Genomic DNA, 24,564 nt, shown 5'->3' on the forward strand with positions numbered 1-24,564 from the left:
AATTTCATTTCTACCTTTTCACAAATATCATGTAGAGCACCAGCCAGGACTCTATAAGCAGATGTTTTTCCACCAAATGGTTCTCCAACAATCATAAATCCATGACGCACAATCATCATTTCATAAATTTGTAATATCTTTTGTGAGAAGAAATCTGTCATTTGCAAATTCAAGTGTTCACAATTCTCTCTGATTGCTTCCAGCAAGACACGGTAGTCAGGTTTCGGTAGTTTTATTCCAGGAAACAAATCTGATGTGATTCCCTACCAATATTAAAAAAAAGATTTACTATAGCATAATAGGTGTTAAATTTCTGGCTGATTACTTCAATTTCAATAGATCTATGTTGTTCTATTGCTTAAAGAAGCAGTAAACCATCAATGTATCATGTGCTATTGTGAGACTATTAATTTTCTTTCAGACTGACTGTGCTTTGTGAGACAGATGATTTATCTCTACAAGTTCAAAGCTCATTTTAATTGAATTTTTTACTTACCAAATGAATTATCTGTGATTTAGTTAAAATGGTTGATTTTATCAATACCTGCTGGGGATCATTAGACAATTATGCATATTTGTTTCAGAATCTGCACCATGAAGCATTATGTTGGTAGGCTTATTCAAAAGGAACTACACAGTAAAACTACATTCACGGAAAAACCCCAAAATATGCACACAATTCTGTAGCTGTAATTAATATTTATACAGTATACTCCGTGTTAATTACAGGTCATTCTGCTATAACATACGTTTCATTAATACAAATTTGCTGTAACGCGATTGACGAATTGGGGACACTGTTTCTAAAGCGCAAACTTTTAAAACATGTCTTGGCTGTAACATGATTACGTTACCAACACTTTAAGCACAACCTTTCAAAAAGGCAGGGTTGCACAAGAACGCAACCATCACGTTATAGAAAAACTACCTGTAGGAGAAAATTAAAACATTTAGCTGGAGGAATGGAAGATGAAACAACAAGGTAACTTCACAGGAACATTTAAAAAGTTGGGAAAATGGCAACATGATGGAGTGGTTTATAGCAGAGGAATCATGAAAGTCCAAGATTTCAATGGATAATAGAAGACCAGAAGATTCAGAGCAGTGTTAATGAGCACCCAAATTTTGTAAAGGATCAATTGTTGAGGAAAGCACTTGTTCTTTGGGATATCAAGGAGAGGCATTTTAATTGTACAGCATTAATTTATTTAGACCTTCCCAATACAGCTCTCACTTAATCACCTAGGTCCTATCTTGTAATTAACAGTGGGATTGTCCACACATAGATTTTGATTTAAGTTATGGATGACAGGTCAAAGGTCTCTGACACTAAAGTTAGTGTCAGAAACATTTTATATGGGACTAGGAAGCATAATTTTGCACTTTAGAACTTAATATCTTCTGGGTAAATGTTACACATGTGTGGGTTGGGACTTCAAGATCCAGATGTATAACAGCAATGAACATTTTAATATTCACTATTGTTGCCATCAGAAGATTACAGGTCAATAAATTATGGCGAACAAAAGCAGATTAGGGAAAAGAAAAGGTGAGTGACAATGGAACATTCAAAAATTGTAATGAGGTTAAAGAAAGCAATGAGTATAACATGCAGCAGACACTACAAAATTAGTTTGGTTGGTGACTAACTAGAATGATGTTGTCATCGAATCATTTAGCACGGAAACCGACCCCTCAGTCCAACTCCTTCGTACTGACCAGGCCTCTTAATTGAACCAGTACTTTGTACAATTTTAGTTCCACTATTTTAGGATGGATGTTATTCAACTGGAAAGGGTGCAAAAAATTCTGTAGTTGTACCTGCCTCTAGCAATTAATCTGATAGTACATTCCATATATGCATCACCTTCTGTGTGAAAAAGATGACCCCTACATCCCTTTCAAATCTTTCCCTCTCTCCTTAAATCCCTCTGGTTTTAGACTTCTCTAACGTGGGGAAAAAAAACTTATCTCTGCCCCTCATGATGTTTTAAACCTCCATAAAATCACTCCCCAGCCTCACACACCAGGGAGAAAAGCCCAGCCTACCCAACCTCTCCCAATGACGCAAACCTTTCAGTCTCGGTAACATCCTTGTAAATCCTTTTTGCACACTTTCCAGTTGAATAACATCCATCCTAAAGTACTGGAACTAAAATTGTACAAAGTACTCCAAATGTGGCCTTAGCTATGTCTTATATAGTCATAACATGATGTACTAACTCCTGTACTCAATCCTCTGACCAATGAAGGCAAGCATGTCAAACAGTTTCTTCTTCACCTTATCTACCTGCAACACCACTTTCAAGGAACCATGTACCTGCACCTGTAGATCTCCCTGTTTGATAACACTTCTCAAGGCCCTACACTCAACTGTATAATTCCTATCTTGATTTGTCTTACCAAAATGTAACACTTTGCATTTATCTGAATTAAACCCCATCTGACATTCCTCAGCCCACTTGCTCAGTTATCAAAAGTCCATTGTACTCTTAGATAATATTCTTCATTGTCCACTATGCCACCAATTTGGTATCATCTGCAAACTTTATATAAATGATGAACAATAGTGGACCCAGCATCAATCCTTGCTCCATACTGGTGATCACAGGCCTCCTGTCAGTACAACAATCCTCTATCGCCACCCACTGTCACATATTGTATAAAAAACAGGCAAGAAATACTTGAATGGAACATGTGAGAGTGACAAAAACAGACTTCTGTCAAAACAGTACTTCCAAGAACTTTTGAGATGAAAGGTTAGTTTCTATATATCATTCTAGTGATACTGATATATCCCCAGCATCACATTTAATTTATTTTAAGTAATTGTTCCAAGCTTAATTAAACCATTGTTGTCTTAATGAAGCCAAAGGAATAGTAGAAGAACTGCAAAAAGATATCTGCAAATCATGTAGGCTCAATTATTTTGCTGTAAAGCTCAATAAGAGGATGTTAAGCTGGCCTTAATGAGAACACTCAAGTCAAGGATGGTTTAGAAAAAAAGCCATGTCAAACAATTTAACCATGTTATCCATTTACCCAAACACTCAGAATTTCAAACAATTCAATATATTCTGTCCAAATCTACGTTTTCCCAATACAGGTATTCCTATCTAGCTTAGTCTGCCCATACTCCCATATTAATTTCCAGTATAAACTGGGAAAAAAGCTATTTTTTAATCAACCTGTTCAGAAATATTATGACTTACCTCTGTTGCAAGTGGAACTTGAATCTACACCTTCAGAAAAGCTCCTTATAAATTGGATGTACATTTTTAAAATGTTTTTTGAGGAGCTAATGAACCAAAGCAACTAAATAACTATTGAACGGTATCTTAAAGAGTGCAAGCTACAGTTACCCATTAGTGCCAGGCAGTCTTCCATCCAAGTATTAACTAGCTTTGACCTTGTTAGCTTTAAAAATCAAATTTTTCAAACTATGAAGGCCGCCAGCCACATATATCGATGCATGGTAACAAATGTTTATTTTTAGTGTTAACAAAAATGTAAATTACTGAAGATGGTACCATCCATTTTTATACACTTAAACTTTATTTATGGAACTAAACTGGCCCCACTACAGCACAATGACAAAAATTATGCAAGTTCTTCAGCCACAGGCAAACCAATACCCTAAGTCACGCTATTACCCTAACTTGTGTTTTATCTTATTGATGAAACACTACATCATCTTATTTATTGTTACCATAAGTTAAAGCATGACAAATGATCTGATTTGTTCTAAATGTTTAAGCCATAGCACTGCTCACATTGGACTGCTTCTTGTTTGAATATTGATAGTTTTGAAGAATGCTGCAAAGACTGTGTAAGTGATGCGTATGCTTTATGTACGACTAAAATGCTGCCCTTTAATATAAAGAAAGCTGTTCAAAACAAAATCTAGTGAATATTTAAATTGTATTCTTCCAAATTTTTAATTTGACAGTAATCACTCCTTTTGCTTGCTATTAACATTGCAAAATAACATTTTGCAGTTTTAAAATTAATAAATTTATTAACAAAGCTAAAATAAATAACAAGGAAAAAGGTTTTACCTCAAAAAGTGGCAAATCATGAGACAAGAACTTGGGCAAATTAACATCAATAATCGATCTCAGAAGCAAAACTTCTTCATTTTCTGTTGGATATTTCAACTAAATACAATAAAGAATTTATAATGTTATTCATTTACTGTAAAGATTTTATTATATACGTTGTGTAATAAGTTTTTGTCATCAAATCGCCTACATTAGGAAAACTACAACAATGCATTACCTTTATATTTCCAGCAGCAGTTAAGACAGATTTCACTGCACGCATCCCATAATCATAATGGGGCTGTGAAGACAGTTGTTCTGAACAAAGACGGTAGGTAGCTACAATCTTAACCGACAGAGGTCGAGCACTGACAAATCCACAAGAATAAAGTACGATCTCTGCAATCATGGCATAGTCTGGTACCATCATAGCTACTGTTCTGAACAGTGCCTAGAATATAATCATAAAGCAATAATTGAAATACTAAAATTTTATTCCTGGCAAATACGGTGCAAGAATATACAAGTCTATTTCAAATTTAGAGATATAGAAGCTATTTTAACTGCCAGTGTTTCCAGAGGGAATCCTTAAACTCCAGGTAGATTCCCAGCTGAGCCTGACAATAGTAGGTTGGAGTGACTTTAATATTCACATGTATCTAGCCAACTGCCCATGCAGAACAGGTGGGAAATGTGAGTGGAAACCAGCTTCTGTGTGGGAGCTGAGGAACTTGCAGTATAGAAAGCTGAAAGGGGAGGGAGGAAAGTGTAAGGTTGTGGTTGGAGATAGGGTTTTTGAAGTCTGAAGGAGGACTTTGCTCTACCACAAAGAAAAGTTAAAAAGAAGCTGACCAATAAAGTTCTTCTCATTTGACTTTATATAGAAAAACCATAGATGCTTCCCTCTCAGATTAAGGCTAAAATTGCAGGTCTATTGAGCATCATCAGAATCCCATCTTCTTTTGTAAATAATTGCCCCAATTTCTTGAAGAGGCAGCATTTGTCACTTCCTTAGAACAATAGATTAGGGTTAAGATGGCACACCAATATATAAGTCACCGAGCATTTCAGCCTGACCTCCCGGTCACTATCTTCTTCAATTCCCCTTCCCACTTCTTCTCCGACATGTCCATCCTCAACTTCTTCCATTGCCACAGTGAAGCAGACCGCAAATTGGAAGAACAACACCTTATCTTCCACCTGAGCAGCCTACAGGCCAGAGGACTCAACATTGAGTTCTCCAATTTCAAATAACCTTCCCACCTATCCCACGACTCTCTTTTCAGCCCCACCTCCTCCCTTCCATTCCACCTACTGATCCTTCCTTCCAGCTACCAACCGGATTCAAACCTCCTATCGACCAACCAGGTTGCATCCACCATCTGTGTTCACCTATCATTACCTCATCACTCAGCCCCTCTCCACATCCAAAACCCTCCCTCCTCTCTTTATCTGTAGCTCCCCAACTCCATTCCTGAAACGTCAACTTTTCCATCTCCTGAGCCCCACCTCCATTCCTGAAGAAAGGTTATACCCGAAACGTCAACTTTGCCATCTCCTGATGCTGCCTGGCTTGCTATGTTCTTCCAGCCTCCTGCTTGTCTACTTTGGATTCCAGCATCTGCAGTTTTTTTGACTCTAACTATGTTAAAATCCAGCAGGCACAGAGGGTTAAAACTGAGTGTAAAAACTTCATTCAAAATTTATCAACCAAATTTTGTATCCTTGTCAAAAATCAGAAGTATTTTGTTGAAACCCCAAATGTAATTTGGAAGCATTATCAAACTTGTGAAAATTTTCTGGCAGCTATATCAATATTTAAATTATACATCTGAATTACATCTAGAACATTTTTGAGCATCATGGATGACCATGAAAGACCATGGAAGGATAGCAATTTATCATATAACAAGCATTAATTGACAACAGTGTTAATTAGCCCAAATCATGATAAGGAATATGTAAAAATACCTTTAAATTGTCTGGCAACTCAGACCGACCAGCATAACCTGGATTCATAGTAATAAAAACAGCACAGGTTGGGTTAAGTCTCAGTTCAGTTCCTTCAAACATCAATGTAACTGACCCAGCTGCAATACCTGTAGCACAGAAAGAGAATAAAAATGTCAACAATATCATAAAATGTCACTGATGAATATGAGACTGCCTGACAATCCTTATTTTTTAAAAAATCACATTAATTTACTTCACAAACGCTGCTGTCAAAATAACAGAGGTTAATAGCATTTGCAGCTATTCATGTTTAAATGTCATAGCAAGTTAAATTGAGGTTAATTATGGATTGCAAATTGAAATTTAAAGCTTGCAATCAGAGATGCACTGTTTCATTCTTCAAGCTGAGAATAAATGTAACAGATCTGTTTCTAATTTAGCAACTGGAAAAAAAATTATTGTGAAAGATGCAAGCAAATTGAAGATCAAAAGTTTGTGGATCATAATAATGACCCTCCTATTAAATAGTAACTTAAAATGGATTCAACAAAATAGTGTTCAAAATATTGAAGTGACAAAACACCTATCCATTAACAAAAACTGACAGTACCCTAACTTATACTGCATCATTTTTACCATGTAAAAAAGGAGAATGGACTAAGTTTATTGATACTTTATACATGAAAAATCTTAAATTATCAAACCTCTCTGGATAGTTAGAATTTGCTGAGCAACAACAGAAAGTACTTCCAGATCAATTCTGTTGAATTCATCAAAACATGCCCAAGCACCACAGGAGAGCAATCCCTGAAATCAGAAGCAAGTTTGCAATTAAAAACTCATCAATATTTACTACATGAAAATTAATTTACAAGGAATTTTTATTCTGATATCATACACACCTTAAAGAATTTTCCCAAAGCAATGTAGTCCAGTCCATCAGAGCAGTTAAATACCACACATTGTTTGGCTACAGCCTTTGCCAAGTCTTTAGTCGTTTCAGTCTTGCCAGTGCCAGCAGGTCCTTCAGGTGCTCCTCCAAGGTGGAGATTTAAAGCACCAAATAATGTTCTGGACATTTTTTCAAAACCAAAAGAATATATATCATAGCTCATCAAAACACGTAAATAGAAATATCAATAACAACAATTCCAATTTAGTTATACTCAAAAGTAAAACTCCTGTATTTGATTAGATTACACAGTGTGGAAACAGGCCCTTCAGCCCAACAAGTCCACACCGACCCTCCAAAGAGCAACCCACCCCGACCCATTCCCTTACATTTACCCCTTCACCTAACACTATGGGCAAGTTAGCATGGACAATTCACCTAACCTGCACATTTTTGGACTGTGGGAGGAAACCAGAGCACCTGGAAGAAATCCATGAAGACACAGGGAGATTGTGCAAACTCCATACAGACAGATGCCTGAGGCAGGAATTGAACCCGGGTCTCTGGCACTGTGAGGCAGCAGTGCTAACCACTGTGCCACCGTGCTGCCCAGTGTACAGTTTTGTATAGAGTTTTGTAGCCTTAAACTTTTCAGAGACAAATACAAGTTTCTAACATAAAAGTCACAGACTATGGAAGTAAAGATGTTATGACAGAGTAACATCTTATTTTTGCCAACTTGACAGATGATAGAAATTTTGTTTTCTCTCAGTCTCCTTTCACTTTTCACTTTGCAGCTATGACAGTGCATCTCTGATTCTACCTCTACATACACCCAGCCAGAATACTTGCTTAAAGACAACCCATGGGCAAACTGTAGCAGTTAAAATGCTCTGTTGGAACAATCATTCCAATTCCACCTCATCCAAAATTCTGCCAGATACCAATGTAAAACCATTTATTAAATAAAAGCTAACATAAATAGTTAAAGGCAAGTTCCTGAAAAGTCTGTAGGAGGGAAACTTACACAGAATCTTCAACTAAGAGTAGTAACATCATATATCCAGATAAAGAGGAAATACAGATTTCAATTTGGATAATTGTGCTTGCTGAACCTTATAGAATTATTTAAGGAGGTAGTGTTTCGAAAACTGAGGCTAGGATTGTTTAGTTTACAGGAAATAGAGGATAGAGTTAAATGGTCAGTTTCAGATCAGTAAACTGAAACTAGTAGAGTATGACATGCAGGAGTGTTGGAGCCTCAACTATTAAAAATTTCAATCAACTACTGGGGTGAATGGACTGACATTATCGGTACTAAATTTACTGACTACACAAAAGCAGGTAGGAGAAACTTCCCAGCGTCTGAACAATGATGAGAAAGTTACCAAAATACAAGGATGAAAAAAATGAGATTTTTGACATCACAAAAGGTTCAAGTTTCTCCTTGAGTGTTAACAGCTAGATGAAAATCTCATTGAGTGGTGAGGCTCCTATTTGCATGCATTAACACCCCACTTTAACCCAATCTTTCTTCATTGGTATTAAGGTTTCTATTCTCCAAGGTATCAGTGAGAAACTAGATGGTGTCAATTCTTGACTCAAAAGTCAGAGCAATTAACTGGTAGCTGCACTTCAAGGCATCTCGTCTGGGCAACCATCTTAGTCATCATTCCCTAATATCTCAGGGCACACTCCATGGACACCGCCTGCCTGCACCCTCTGACATAGAGTCTGTCCATGGAGCTGGGCATCGGCAAAGAACCAGCCTCACCACAAGCCTCATGGAATCTCGGACTCACTTAGAAAACAATTTAGCACTTTGATACTGAACTTTGGAGCTCACAATTCTACAGCCAGGGAGCTCCACATGCAGTGATGGGAATCTACCTTCAGAATTAGAATGAATTCTGGGCTCTTAGCTTTTTTTCTTAGTGTTCACTCACTTTGCATTTATTTTAATGTTTCTGCCTTGCCCTTTAATGCATTACCATGTCATACAGTACTTACAACTTCACATTACTACTGTCTTGCATTGCCTTTTAGCACAGACACAACACCAGGCAGATGATATTTCTGCCAACACAGAACCTATAAGGGGGAAATATTTTTTGTATAGCAATGTCACACATGCAGGATGTGACAGCAGCTTTTGCAGCAAACACATTGCACGTGCTTCAACCAAATGGCCGTGTCTAAGGGGAGGAAGAGAAGATGCTATGATCTCCATTCCAGAGTCAAAGAGTCATACAGCACAGAAACAGACTCTTCAGTCCAACTCTTAAGGATTGTACTGTTGAATACTTCTTTTCTTTTAATTTTCTGCCTTCATATTCTACATTTTGGTTTATCTTTCTGTTTTTATATGGTGCCAAAGAATATACAACATTTTTCATTTTATTTTGTAACAAAATGCACATGACACGAAATGAATCAATAAATAACATGCCCATGACGACCAAGTTTTCCAAACTAAAACTAGTCCCATTTACCTGCATTTGGTCCATATCCCTCTAAACATTACTTGCATCTACCACTTACTCTGGCAGTTCATTCCATATAAAAACCATCTTGTGTGTGAAAACGTAGACCCTTCAGGCTCTTTTAAATCTTTCTCATCTCACGTTAAAATTGTATCCTCTTGTTTCAAACTCCCCTACCGTCGGGAAAAGACTTTTGCCATTCACCTTATCCATGCCCATCATGATTTTATAAACCTCTCTCAGGGCACTTCTCAACCTCCTACACTCCAATGAAAAAAGTCCTGGTCTATCCAAACTGTTCTTATAACACAGGCCCTCCAGTCTCATTAACATGCTTGTAAATCTTTTCTGCACCCTCTCCAATAAAATCCTTCCTATAGCAAGGATTGTACACATTACTTCAAAAGTGGCCTCACCAATGTCCTGTACAACCTCAACATGGCATCCTAACCCTAATACTCAACTGTCTGAGCAATGAAGGCACGTGTGCCAAACGCCTTCTTTATCACCCTGTCTACATGTGACGCAACTTTCAAAGAACTATGTACCTGAACTCATAGGTATCTTTGTTCAACAATATGCCCCAGGGCCCTACCATTAACTATGTAATTCCTGCCCTTGTTCATCTTACTATGCATTTATTCAAATTAAACTTCATCTGCCACTCCTTGGCCAATATATATCTTTGGAATTACTGGATTCAGGTAGTGTATTATACTTTATTGACTTTGCTTGACAGTTCATTGATTAATAAAGGTTTCTCCTAATTCCTAAGTTCTTACTTATTGATAACTTAGAACTATATTATGTACTGCATCCTATTTTGTTTAGTCAGAAATTAAATGACAAAAACCCACCTGTAACATCTGTCTGTAAGTGGAGTGATAACAAGTCGGTCAGTATTTCCAAGATATTCATAGCCATAGGGTAAACCTGCATTGATCATTTTTGTCTGAAGTTCATTTTCCTATAAAGTGAAGAGTACAAGGAGCTGCAAAAAGTGACATTCATTCGACACAAGAACCATCTCTAATAGGAGGAAGTTTAACTAACTGGCTTCAATATTCTCATTACTGAATGCCCCACTACCAACACCTTGAATGTTACCATTGACAAAAAGCTTGACTGATCCAGCCATATAAATACTGTAGCTACAACATTAGATCCTGGGAATTCTAACATGAGTTAATGCCACCCCTCAAAGACTGTTCAACATCTAACACAACATAAGTAGGTTGATGGAATACCTTCTTCCACTTGCCTCAATGAGTGCAGCTCCGAGAATAGTCCAGAAGCTTGACACAATCGAGGATATACAGCTTACTTTGTCAGCCCTCCCATGCATCAACCTAAACATTCACTTCTTCCATCACTGACACAGTGGCAACTATATGTACCATACATAAGACACATTGTGAAAACTCTTTCCAATGCCCAATCCTTACCATCTAGAAGTACAATGACAGTAGACACTGCAAGTTCCCTCCAAGGCACACACCATCCGGACTTCAAACTTCAGCTCCATTCATTCACAGGCATTAAATCAAATCCTGGAACTCACTGCTCAATAGCATTGTGGGTCTACCTACACAACAGGAACTGCAGTGATTCAATTAGACAGCTCACCAATACCTTCGCAAGGGCAGGTAAAGATGGGCAATATCAATTACCAGCTCTTTTTATTCGATTTTGAATTGTTATAATTTTTGATCATTTAGTTTTTTTTTAATGAACAATAAAACATCTGTGGATTATCATCTTTCATTATGAACCCACAGATGTTGAGACGAGAAATTTGATGTTTTTGTTACACTACCAGAAGAACATGAGGAAAAGGTTTTGGTCCAACTATTTACTCTGACAATATACCCACCAGAAATCACAGATTGCTCTCATTTGAACAGTGAAATAGACTAAATATGTAAGATCAAATTCCAACCTCATATTATCAGACCTAAAGTTAAAAATCACACAACACCAGGTTATAGTCCAACAGGTTTAATTGGAAGCACACTAGCTTTCGGAATGACGCTCCTTCATCAGGTGATAGCTCAGATGGACGTTGGTTGATTGCCAATCTGGACAGGGAAGTCAAATGGGATTGAGAATGAACTGTTACTGGGAAACAGGAACTCACTACAGCAGGTGCATATATATCAACTAATTGCTTGGTAGTAAAGAACATGAATATAGCTGAAGGGTTCATTTTGGAATGATGAGGACAGTGACAAATGGATTAAAGAAAACAAATGTAACACATTGCCATATCAATTTAGTGACTGCTATAAAAATACATTAAACAGCCCAACAAAGTTGGCTGCTATACTTGTATGACTAGACTTAACAGTAGACTTCCAAAAGCTTTGTTTGAAGTTAAAGTCATCTAGCAATCAACACACCATATCACTTTAGGACTGGAATTCCAACTATTGTGTTCTAAGATGCCATAGAGACAGATGATCCCAAGAAAACACAAAGAAATGTAAGTTACCCATATGCTGTAAGATGTGTTAATGGTTTTCTGAGATAGGCCAGAGATCATAGAGTCATAGAAAAGTACAGCACAGAAACAGACCCTTCAGTCCAACTGGTCCATGCTGACTAGATATCCCAAACTGATCTAGTCCCATTTGCCAGCACTTGTCCCATATCCTTCTATACCTTTCTTATTCATATACCCATCCAGGTGCCTTTTAAATCTTGTAATTGTCCTCGCCTCCACCACTTCCTCTGGCTCACTTCATACGGGCACCACCCTTTGCATGAAAACGTTGCCCCTTGGGTCCCTTTTAAATCTTTCCCCTTTCACTCTTAACCTATGCTCTCTAGTTCTGGACTCCCCCAGCCCCAGGGAAAAGACTTTGTCTATTTATCCTATCCATGCCCCTCATGATTTCATAAACCTCTGTAAGGTCACTCCTCAGCCTCCAACACTGCAGGGAAACAGCCCCAGCCTATTCAGCCACTCCCTAGAGCTCAAACTCGCCAACCTTGGCAACGTCCTTGTAAATCTTTTCTGAACCCTTTCAAGTTTCGCAACATCTTTTCTATAGGAGGGAGACCAGAATTGCACAAACTATTCCAAAAATGGCCTAACCAATGTCCTGTATAGCAGCATCATTTTTTTAATATAATGCAATGCAACTTTTTGTTTCAATGGTAACTGTTTAGTCCCATGAATCCTACAATGCTGACCTCAACTACTTTTAACTATCCAATTTTGAAATAGCAGCCAGTTAACGAGTCAATGCTCTTTCGTAGAAAACCGACTGACAATATCAAAGCCCCTTATTCCACCTAGAAAGGAAAGCCTCTGGTCTGTAAAAAGCAACCAAAAAACTATATTTGTGCTGTCTGTAAATAACTAACTCAGTTTCAAAGCAATGAAGCAGAAATTGCAATACAGCACTACACCTCAGATAACCTTCAAAGATAACTTTCAATTCTTTCTGACCTGCCAGCGAGCTAATCAAGTGCCCTGACAAAAGAATCAAACTGGTGATTCCATATTTGGATATTTGGACTTTATCCTAAGAGCAAAGACTGCATAAACTGGTACTCCTTAGTTGTTTTCTATTTAAATTGTTGATAATTAAATTATCTATTTATCCTCTTGTACTCATATTTCTCCTTGTATGTTTGTGAATGCGCCTAATTTGCAAAACAATCCCATCTCCAACAGACTGGATCAAAGAGTGAGTGAAGTAAACCCTACCTCGATGTTGTTGTGATCTTTACAATGCCAGACTCCACAAACTAAGCAAACACAGAAATATAGTACCACTGTTTCAAAATGTGGGAAAAATGAAGACACAATTGGTTTACAGACAGATAGTGAGAGTACGAGAGAGATTTGCTTTTTGAATGCCAAATTACAAACAATGGCAACATTTGATACTACATGATTGTTCTTTAAGTTTGATGACAGGCTAGTGACCTGTTTCAGTAAAAGACAGCTATGGATACAGATGTATGGCCGTTAGGTACAGAAAGAGATAAGAAAAACTGCATTCAGAGTACCAATTGTGATGGCTACTCTTCTCCCAAACTTCCACTTCTTTTAACTCTCAAGGATCAAACTTTGTTTCTCTTCTATTTCTCATCTGTCTGCTGCCTATCAGCATCATCAATCAAAAATATAATATTCATTTCCTTGTGTGTGCTATCCTTTGTCTCTTTTCTCTTTTTAGATTTCCCAGGGTTCGGTAATCCAAGCAGTTAATGTATTGATGTATTGATGAGGTAAACATCTTTCCAGAATTGTCTGCGAGCTAGGTTTGCTGCTTCTTCCTTTGTGGTTTCTTCTTGTTCCCTCTCTTCCTATCCAAACTAGAACAGCACCGTTGACTTCAAATCTAGGATCACAGACATCTCCAAGCTCAGAAAACATTCATCCAAAGAATATTATTCACCCCCACTGCAACTGGATCAGACATGCCCAAAGTTCCGATTAACTTTTGGAATTTGGTCAGTTTCCATCCATGTCTTCTAATGCAAATCCCTGCCACACTATCACTCTCCCAGCAGAAAACTAAATATTCCTGGCTTGAGACCTCTTTAGAAGCAACCCTCACCTGATAGGCAGTTAATATGAGTGGGGAATTTATTTGGATAAAGGGCAAGGAAACCAAGACATCCTGGTTTCCCAAACACAATTGCTCACACTTTACGTAGAAATCCATTCCTGTGAAAGAGAGGAGGTGTGCAAGGGAGGGCTATGATTGGGATACAATGGGTGGGTAGCCAATTGGAACAGGGAAAACTGCAGTGGTTGGAGTCAGGGAAAAGGCTCCTTCGAGCAGAGGATGCCAAAACTGGCAGGATCACCCCAGCCCCCACAAGCTTATCAGGATTCCTTACCATAGTGGCAAGAGGCCCTGAAGTGTCATGCCAGCTGATATTGCACATGAAATGTCTCCAAACCCATTTCCTGGGGAACAGGAAGGTTAGAAGTAGAAATAAGTTAGGATTATTGATTTTTAAAAATCATTTGCCAGGTGTAATTTCATCATGTAAGCGAAGTATTGGGTTTCAAAGCATCATCATTAATTATCATAAACAAATATGAGAATACCAAATAGTTCTGGTTTGATGTGTTATTTGAACTGACAACCAAGAATTTGTTCAATAGTTCTTATTATGAATTAATTTGATTGAAATACTCTTACAGGCCTCAGAAAATTCTAAGTATTCACTCACCTCCCAGTAGTATCTCAGCTGGCTCAACCATTCAAAGTCATTTTCATCACTGATTTTTTTCTTTACCAGAACTGCCAAAACATCTCTGGCATGAACATCCAGCACAACCAATGCCCCAAGGGTCACACGATTTTGCTTGGACAGTTTTCCACGTACCAAAGTAACAATGTCATCAATTTGCTTGTTATTTGTGTCCAGAAACTGCTCAAGGATCTAAGAGGGAAATTGAGCAGGCAATTCAATTCCAAATTATCAGGATTAAACTCAATTTACTATGTACACACTAGTTTTCTGTCATTATCAATATATAATGGAGAAAACAAATTAATTATAAGTTCAAACTTCTGAGGATTTTGAAGATCTGAAAGTAAAACAGAAAATGCTGAAAATATTCAGTGGATCTAGCAGCAATTGTGGACCCTTTGTCAGAACTGCAAGTGCTCACAGATGTAGCCACTTTTAAGCTAGTCAGAAAAAAACGGAAGTGGAGGCAAGAACTAGGTCTGTCGTCAGGTGGAAGGCAAGAGTGGTTGAAAAGGATGCTAGTGTAAGGCCAAACTTGGTAGTAATGATAAGTAAATAAAATTTAAAAATGTGTCCAGAGCAGGTGCAAATTGGAAAAGCAGAGTCACCACAAATATCTGCTCACAAAAAATAGGGGCCAGAGTTATGACTTGAAATGATTAAACTCAACATTGCACGCAAAAGGTTTTAAATGCCATTGAATTAAGAGATGCTGTTTGCAAGTTTAAGTCCATTATAATTTAGTTTTACTCTACCACTTTCAGAGAAAACTTTATCTTGATAATTTAAATCATTGAAATTACTTTGTCAACCTGCTTATAACGCATCACATGATGGCACAGTTGTAATATTGGGAAACAGCATTGCATTCTTCATTATAATTAAAGTTTCTTTGCTCATAGAAGCATTACATTAATTGAACAGAGTAGATCAAACACAATGTTCTGCACGGACCCCACCACCAAGGATATATTTCCCTCCCCTCCTCTATCAGCTTTCCGTAGAGATTTCAACAATGTTCTGCAGCCTTACTTGACTTTGTTAAAAGAATTTGAACCAATGAAATTTAAAAACCATCGCTTCAAAATTACAATGATTTGACTAATTATTTCAGCTAGAGTATAACAGTTTAAAAACATAAGAATTTACAGTAAACTATTTTAATTTTAAAAGGAGATTATTTTTCTACCCATTCTCCTAATTTTGCTTACCTCTTGACCAGCTTTAATTGATTCTTGAACTTTTTGTGTCCAGAACATCTGAGAAACACATAACACTGTCTGACCAGGCCAGTTTCTCACCCAATCTATACGCGGAGTATTTGGATAAGCTTCAATCGCTTGGCCAATAACCTATGCATTAAGTTACAAAATAAAATTTGTAAAACAGCTTTTGTGCAGTTTAAGTCTTTTTGTTATTGTAATTTTAATTGCAGGTTTTGTTACTCTGCTGGTCCAGGTAAAGTGAAAGAACTTAAATCAATATAACAGTTAATTAATCCATTAAATGACAAAGGTAATAATAATTATTAATTAACTTACATTACAAATACAACATTCTAACATAATCATACTTTATCATGAGTTGAATGATCTATTTCAGAAAGGGAAAGGGAATAAACCAGGAAATTTAAGAAATTAGTCTCACTTCCATTGTGTTAAATCATTGTGGACAGAAATTGTTCTAAAGGAGAATCCTCACCACTGAGCACTATCCTACAGCAGTGTTTTGAAAAGCTTTATGAGATAAGCTATTGTCTATAGTTTTTGTCCTCTTACCTAAGGAAAAATATACTTTCCACTGAGGGAATTCAGCAAAGTTTCACAAGACTAATTCCTGAGAAGGTGGGATTGTCTTATAAAGAGAAATTGAGGAGACTGAATCTGTATTCTGTCAAGTTTAGCTCGTGCTGTAAGGGTGAGCTTAACCCAGATGGCAAACTGAGCAGGGAGAGACAGGGGATAGAAATAAGGACAGAAGCGAAGTCAGAAAGGTAAGAAACAAAAGTGGAAGGCAAAAATAATATTGCAGAAAAATAAATGGAGCTGTAGTGCAAAATAAATCAAAAAAATGGCTGACAGGATTAAAAGGACAAATCTAAAGGCTTTCAGTCTCAGTGCAAAGAGCAGTCACAATAAGCTGTATGCGTTAGCAGCACAAATAGATATAAATGGTTATGATATAGTTACAATTAGAGAAATAAGGCTTCAGGAGGAACAAGGATGGGAACTGAACACCCAGGGGTATTCATTATTTAGAAAAGATAAACAAAAGGGAGAGGAAGTGGGGTAGCATTGTCAGTAAAGGATTAAATCATTTCAATATTACAGAAGGATATAATAGTGAAGATAAGAAACACCAAAAAACAGAAAACTTTGTTGGAGTTTGTCTATAAGCCCCCAAACCATAGTAAAGATGTAAGGGAAGGCATTAAGCAGTAAATCACAAATACATGTAATAATGGTTTAACTGTAAACAGGGTGGTCTTTTTGGTTTTGAGGAACCAACCAGAGAACATGCTATTCTAAACTTGGTTCTGTGCATTGAAAAGGGATCAATTAAGTATGTCATTGTGAGGGGTCCCTTGAGGAACAGTGGCCATAATATGCATAAGATGATAAAACTTTTTGTTAAGATAGAAAGTGAACTACAGTCGTCAATGTAAATAAAAGAAACAATCAGGGCATGGAACACACTTTGGTAAGGATGGATCAGGGAACCTTACTAAAAGGTTTCCTGGGTAGCTGGGCAATAGTTAATACTTGAAGAACCTTTGTAGAATTACAAATAAAATGTATTCAAAACTGGTGCAAAATTGGAGAGAAGTGGCTTAACCACAGCTTGCAAAAGAAACTAAGATTAGCATTAAATCCAAAGAGGAGGCATTTAAAATTCCCAGAGAAAAACAGCATGTCCAAGGATTAGAAGCTTTTTCAAATTCAGCAAAATGGGATAAAAGGTTGATCAAGAGGGGAAATGGTTTGATCAAGAGGGAAAAAACAAAGTACAATTACAGAGAAAAATTGTTCATAAAATCTTGTATAAACATATGAAGATTTGAAAAAACAAATGTAGACCCTTTACAATCAGAAGCCAGGAAAATGATATTGGGTAACAAAGAAATGGAACAAGTGAATATATACTTTGGTTCTATCTTCACAAGAAACAGAATTAATAACCTCCCAGAAATGTTAGAAAACTAAAAGTCTAGTCTTTAGTGAACATAAAGGAAATCAGTGTCAGTAAGAAATTAGTTAGGGAAATTAATGAGATTAAATGCTGACAAATCACCAGGACCTGATGATCTACATCCCAGAATACTAAAGGAAGTAACGTTTATTGGATGCATTGGTGGTCATCTTTCAAAACTCAATAAACTCTGGAGCAGATTCTACAGATTGGATGGTGGCAAGTGTAAGTTTATTATTTAAAAAGGAAGGGGAGAAAAACAGAATTACAGAGCAGTTAGATTAACATCCTTAGTGTGGAAAATGCTAGAGTCCATTGTGAAAGACGTGATAACAGAATACTTGGAAGTATGAGCAAGACTGGAAAAAGCCATCCTGGGCATACGAAAGGCAAACCATGCTCAACAAATCTTCTGGGGTTTTACTGAGGCTGTGAGCCAAATCAAAGCAAATGAGACAAGGGTAATATATTGACATGGATTGAGAATTAGTTGGTAGGTAGGAAACAGAGAGCAGGTATTATTGAGTCTTTTTCTAGGAGGCAGGCAGTGACTAGTAGGATGACGCAAGAATCAGTGCTTGAGTCCCAGCTATTTACAGATGACCTGGATTATGGGAAGCAAAGGCAAATTTCTACATTTGCTCAATGACAAAACTGAGCATAATTGCAATTTTTGAGGAGGATGCAGGGTAGCTTCAGAGTGATTTTGACAAGTTGAGTGAGTGGATTGTGATGATTCTGCTCCTTTAACAAGGTTATGTTGTCCTTGATTTTTTTTCAGTGGGGTCATAAATGCAGAGACTCCGGGAGGTCTGGTTATTATGCGTTTTAGGGCCAATTTGATTTTCGCCTCAGGCAAAAGGCATTCAAGTTTTAAAAAAAACACTTGTGCAATGAAAGGGGAGTTGCCAGTTCTCCAAGCTCAACTTTTCTCTGGTTTGGTTTGATTTGGTTTGGTTTGATTTGGTTTGGTTTTAGCAGTCTGGTTGTTCAGAGCAAGCAGTCAGTTGGTTTTGAGGTTGCTGGTCAAAGAAACACCTACATGGAAGAAGGTGTTCCATGCTGAATCTCTCTGCCATCTCTCTCTCTCTGACATCTCTCCCGTTAGACCTGTGTTTGATTTTACCTTTTGTGTCAAGGGGTGTTTATGGGGATTGTTGCAGGAATTTGGAACAGCATCATTAAGTTTGGATAATCTGTTAGAACATAGAACATAGAACATAGAAAAATACAGCGCAGTACAGGCCCTTTGGCCCTCGATGTTGCGCCGATCCAAGCCCACCTAACCTACACTAGCCCACTATCCTCCATTTGCCTATCCAATGCCCGTTTAAATGCCCATAAAGAGGGAGAGTCCACCACTGCTACTGGCAGGGCATTCCATGAACTCACGACTCGCTGTAAAGAATCTACCCCTAACATCTGTCCTATACCTACCACCCCTTAATTTAAAGCTATGTCCCCTCGTAATAGCTGACTCGTAATAGGTTTTTGTATTCTATATTCAGTTCTCTTTTGTTTATGTTTCATTCAGTAATCTTGCAAATAAATACTGTTTTATTTAAAACTAAGTGGTTGGGCCAGCTGCATCAGTCCTGGAATATCCACCATACACCTGCTTAAAACAACTAGCAAAGTTATGGTCCGGGCTACTTTTTTGAAATGTTTTGAGGGGTCTGGCCTGGTCTGTAACAGGGTAAACACTTGGCAGATACAGTACAGTGTGGCAAAATGGTAAGTTATACACATCAGCCTGAGATACAGAAAGACACAGCATTATGTAAACAGTGATATACTGAGAAATTTACATGTACAAAGCGAGCTAGATGTCCTTGTACACCAGTCAGTAAAAGTAGGCAGGTGGATGCAGCAAGCAAATAGAAAGCAAATTGTATATTGACCGTCATTGCAAGAAGCTTTCAGGTCATAAGTAGATATGTCTTACCGAAGTTGTACAGGGCCTTGGTGAGACCTTACATGGAGTAGTGCATGCAGTTTTGATCTCTCTACTAAGAAAGGAGATATAGAAGGTGTGCAGCCTTGGTTCACTAGGCAGACACTGGGATGGCTGTATTAAGCGAGAAGGAGAGATTTCTTCAACAGGCCTGTATTCAGTAGAATTTTGAAGGATGCGAGAGGATCTGGTTGAAAGGTAAAAAATTCTAACAGAGCTGGACAGATTAGATGCAGGAAAATGTTTTATCTAACTGGTAAGTCGAGAACCAGGGATTACGGTCTTACAATATAGGACAACCCACTTAATTTTTTTAAATATAGATTACTTACAGTGCGGAAACAGGCCCTTCAGCCCAACAAGTCCACACCGACCCTCCAAAGAGCAACCCACCCCGACCCATTCCCCTACACCTAACACTACGGGCAATTTAGCTTGGTCAATTCACCTAACCTCCACATCGTTAGATTATGGGAGGAAACCCACGCAGACATGGGGAGAATGTGCAAACTCCACACAGACAGTTGCCTGAGGCGGGAATTGAACCCAGGTCTCTGGTGCTGTGAGGCAGCAGTGCTAACCACTGTGCCACCATGCCACCCACTGCTGAGAGGCTAATTCTGAGAGGATAAAACGTTTCTTCACTCAAAAGATAGTGAAGCTGTGAAATTCTCTGCCACAGATGGCTGTAGAGACCAAGTTGCTAAATACATTCAAGAAAGAGATAGATAAATTTTGGAATTTAAAGGCATCAAGTGATATGGGGAGAAAGGAAGAATATGGCACTGATCATTCAGGAAGGATCAGTCATGATCATACTGATTGGCAGAGCAGGCTCAAAGGGCTGAATGGCCTACTCCTGCTCTCATTATCGATAATTCTATGAATGAGAGGAAATAATATTGAAACTTACAATAGTTTTAAAAGCATGAAGGCGTAGATGCAGATAGGATGATTTCCTGACTGGGGTTCTAGAACTGGGGACAGAGTCTCAGAAATAAGGGGTAAGCCATTTAAACTGAGATGAAGAGGTACTTCTTCACTGATCTGGTGGTGAATCTTTGGAATTCTCTACCCTAGGATGCTGTGGAAACTCAGTCATTGAGTACATTCAAGGCAGATTATTAATAACTTTCTGGATACTAATGAGACCAAAGGATGTGGGGATAGTGCAGGAAAAGGCATTGAAGTGGATGACCAGCCAGGATCTAGAATGGTGCAGCAGCCGAGAGGGGCTGAACAACCTATTTTTGTTCCTATGGAAGATTGAACCTTTCCAAATAATACAAGAACACAATAGCACATTGGTTGTTATGATCCAATTAAACGCAGGTAGTGTTTTATGTTTCTCTGAATTAGTGACCCAGGAGGCCCGGATTCAAGTGTCACCTGTTCCAGAGATATGTAATAGCACATCTGAACAGGTTAAATAATAATATCTATACTGTCCTAAATTCTGTGGTGCAGTAATAGTGGCCCTACCTCTGCAACAGGAGGCTTGTGTCCAATTCTCACCTGCTCCAAAGGTGTGTTGTAACATCTCTGAACAGGTTGATTAGAAAATATCTATGTTACCCTAATAATCTAATCAAACTACGTTTCACCAGAAAATTAAGTTTTGGTGAGCACCTGCATAGTTGCACATTACTAAAATTTAACTGGGGTCCAAATATGCTTAAAGGACCTTCAGGTGCATCCTATAATTATGTCCCCACCACTTATTGGTTTGTCAAAAATTTGCATGATTAAAATGAGACGTTTTATTCCAATGCAATTTTAATAGCTCACCCTGGATTGGGTGGGTTTAAAAACTGATGTTTATATGTCATAATTTTGTCATTACTGACTTGGTGAGGTTACATATAACATCCAAAAAAATTAAAACAATCCTGACCATAGTAAGGAAATAGTTATTTTTGCCCCAAAATTGATTGATGCATATAGCCATAGTTAAAAAGGCACACACTACCTTGTGAATGGATTTCACCATAGCTGACTCAAGTTCCAGCAGCCACTTTTCGACCTGACCTCTAGCCTTTGCAGTGGAAATGATGTCAATAAGTTCTACTATTTCATCTTCACTACTTTTCATATGAGTTATTTCCAAGATGTCAGTAAATTGAACCTTTGCAATGCCCTCAAAGCACTTCTTCAAATGAGGCTGTACCCTGTAGAAGGGATCAAAATTGTAAGAGTTTAAAAACTTGACCACGTCCATGATCAATACCAGAATATATTATTTTATGGCTTGGCTTATTTTCTTCATTAAGCAGATATTTTCTGAAAAATCTATGAAACAGTTAATCCAATAACATGCAAAGACTGTTTATGGATAGATTTCCATTTCCAGTGCCATTCTAAACATTGGTACCTATGCAGCCAACATAAGTGACTGCGCAGTATCTGGTTTTCTGAAGTTTATCTGTTTATTAATCTGCTAGCAGGCAGGATGCATACATAACTAATTGGAGAGAGTGCTGCACACCATACTGACATAGTCAAAGACTTGAAGCAGGTGTTGGGTTCTTTGCATATGTAAATAAAGGAGCTAAATGCTGCTTAAGGCCAGCTCCCCAAGATTCATTACCTAAGCAATCAGTAAGTGGGGAATCACCTGCCAAACAAGCAAGGCAAGTAACATCTGAATCTAGATACAGGGAAACAGGATTTCTATTCCTGGTTGCATGTTAAGGTAACCAATCACTGCCACTTCATTGAACCACTATCCGACTACTGATCATCCCCCCCTCACAATCTCTGTGAGTCCCCTGGCCTGGAGACACAATTTCTGCTATTCCCATCCTCACAGCGACCACATGCCACCATCCCCACAACAGCCTGTTTTCCTCATCCCATTGTTTCCAGAATTCAATCTATAGCCTTACTCAACCCAACGTCAAACCCCAGGCTAACCTAGTAAACAAGTACCAATGCAATCCTGAACCCAGGCCCAAACCCCAGACGAACTTGCTGAGAGCCATTTTGATACCAGTATATCATGCAATATCTGGTCAACAATCTTCATGAAAATTAGGTCAGAGGCCAACTCTCTGGAAATAGTTATTTAAATTATATGCAATATGCCAGAAAATAACACACAATTTGCACAAATTAGCTGATTGACAACGTTCTTAATTTCAGAAATGCTCATCCAATGAACATGATCCAGTCAAAAAGTCTCATAATTAGAATACAATCTTTTATATAGGAATAGCAACCTAAAACCTCATAATAGTATCAAATAAGTTTAAGTTGACTATGCATCAAAATATCATACCTAGTAGGATCTTTGGTCTCTGATAGGATCTCCAGCAACTCATCATTAGACAGGAAGAAAAATCTAGGGAAGAATAAACGCTTCTTTTCCAAATAATTATTAAGTCCCTTCAGTATCAAATCCAGCAGAGCATTTGATTTTTTTAGCTTTTCAATCATTTTGTCTATGGATACCACTGCTAGAACATGCGTATCCTGGAGAGATAAGATATTATTTAATAGAGCTGGTCCCAGTGGAATCAGTCATTAAAAAGTTAGGACATATATGAATGTAAATAAAATGTGGCAATGTATCCTGCTTTTAGAAACTGAAAAGGCAATCCTACCATTTCTTAATTAAATAGTAACAAAGGAAATGCTAATTGGTTCAGTTTGCTCCCAAAACTACAACCTTTCATTTGTCTTACTAGCAGACAGATGGCATTTTTATTATGCTTCTTATGTGATATCAACGTCCACTTATGTTGTAAAGTATTGTTAAAAATATTAGCACTCGATGGACAAGAGGAAACTGTAAGATATCAAGGAAAGCAACAAAGTTGTACAGCCAATTACTGATGTTATTTTCTTTCAAAGGTTTGAAAGAAACATTATTAGAAACAGAACTGAAATTTGCTTAAAAGTTGAGAACTTCTGGCATTGAAAATGTGAGTCAACCATATTATTGGTGAGTTTTGAGAAGATTTGTAGCTCAGGTTGAGGTTCTGGATGTAGGTTTGCTCACTGAGCTGGAAGGCTCATTTTCAGACATTTCATCATCATACTAGATAACATCTTCAATGAGCCTCCGGATGAAGCACTGGTGGTGTGGCCCGCTTTCTATTCATATGTTTGGGTTTCCTTGGGTTGATGATATCATTTCCTGTGGTGACATCATTTCAAATGGTGATGCCATTTCCTGTTCTTTTTTTCAGGGGGTGGTAAATGAGATCCAAGTCAATGTGTTTGTTGATAGAATTCCGGTTGGAATGCCATGCTTCGAGGAATTCTCGTGTGTGTCTCTGTTTAGTTTGTCCTAGGATGGATGTATGGTGTCCTTCCTCATCCGCATGTAAGGATACTAGTGAGAGTGAGTCATGTCTTTTTGTGGCTAGTTGACGTTCATGTATCCTGGTGGCTAATTTCCTGTCTGTTTGTCCAATGTATTGTTTGTTACAGTTCTTACAAGGTATTTTGTAAATGGCATTGCAAGAACTGTAACAAACACTACATTGAACAAACAGGCAGAAAACTAGCCACCAGGATACATGAACATCAACTAGCCACAAAAAGACATGACCCACTCTCACTTATATCCTTACATTCTGATGAGGAAGGACACCACTTCGACTGGGACAACACATCCATCCCAGGACAAGCCAAACAGAGACACACACGAGAATTCCTAGAAACATGGCATTCCAACCGGAACTCTATCAACAAACACATTGATTCGGAGATGCCAGTGTTGGACTGGGGTGTACACAGTTAAAAATCACACAACACCAGCTTATAGTCCAACAGGTTTAATTGGAAGCACACTAGCTTTCGGAGCGACACTCCTTCATCAGGTGA

The 24,564-nt window shown here is 37.9% G+C and overlaps 1 protein-coding gene across 1 annotated transcript in view; it reads right to left on the bottom strand.

Annotated features, from left to right (window-relative positions):
• dnah7 (dynein, axonemal, heavy chain 7) overlaps positions 1-24,564 on the bottom strand; it is a 414,399-nt gene that overhangs the window by 288,125 nt on the left and 101,710 nt on the right. The window contains exons 19-29 of the mRNA XM_043692898.1: positions 23,012-23,205; positions 21,704-21,902; positions 15,803-15,943; positions 14,568-14,780; positions 10,226-10,335; positions 6,896-7,064; positions 6,698-6,800; positions 6,012-6,139; positions 4,279-4,491; positions 4,059-4,157; positions 15-263 (exon numbers count right to left, since the gene is read on the bottom strand). Of these exons, the coding sequence (XP_043548833.1) occupies positions 15-263; positions 4,059-4,157; positions 4,279-4,491; positions 6,012-6,139; positions 6,698-6,800; positions 6,896-7,064; positions 10,226-10,335; positions 14,568-14,780; positions 15,803-15,943; positions 21,704-21,902; positions 23,012-23,205 (1,818 nt within the window). The remainder of the gene's footprint in view (positions 1-14; positions 264-4,058; positions 4,158-4,278; positions 4,492-6,011; positions 6,140-6,697; positions 6,801-6,895; positions 7,065-10,225; positions 10,336-14,567; positions 14,781-15,802; positions 15,944-21,703; positions 21,903-23,011; positions 23,206-24,564) is intronic.

The sequence above is a fragment of the Chiloscyllium plagiosum genome, chromosome 7 (assembly GCF_004010195.1).
Source record: "Chiloscyllium plagiosum isolate BGI_BamShark_2017 chromosome 7, ASM401019v2, whole genome shotgun sequence".
In the NCBI taxonomy this organism is placed as follows: domain Eukaryota; kingdom Metazoa; phylum Chordata; class Chondrichthyes; order Orectolobiformes; family Hemiscylliidae; genus Chiloscyllium; species Chiloscyllium plagiosum.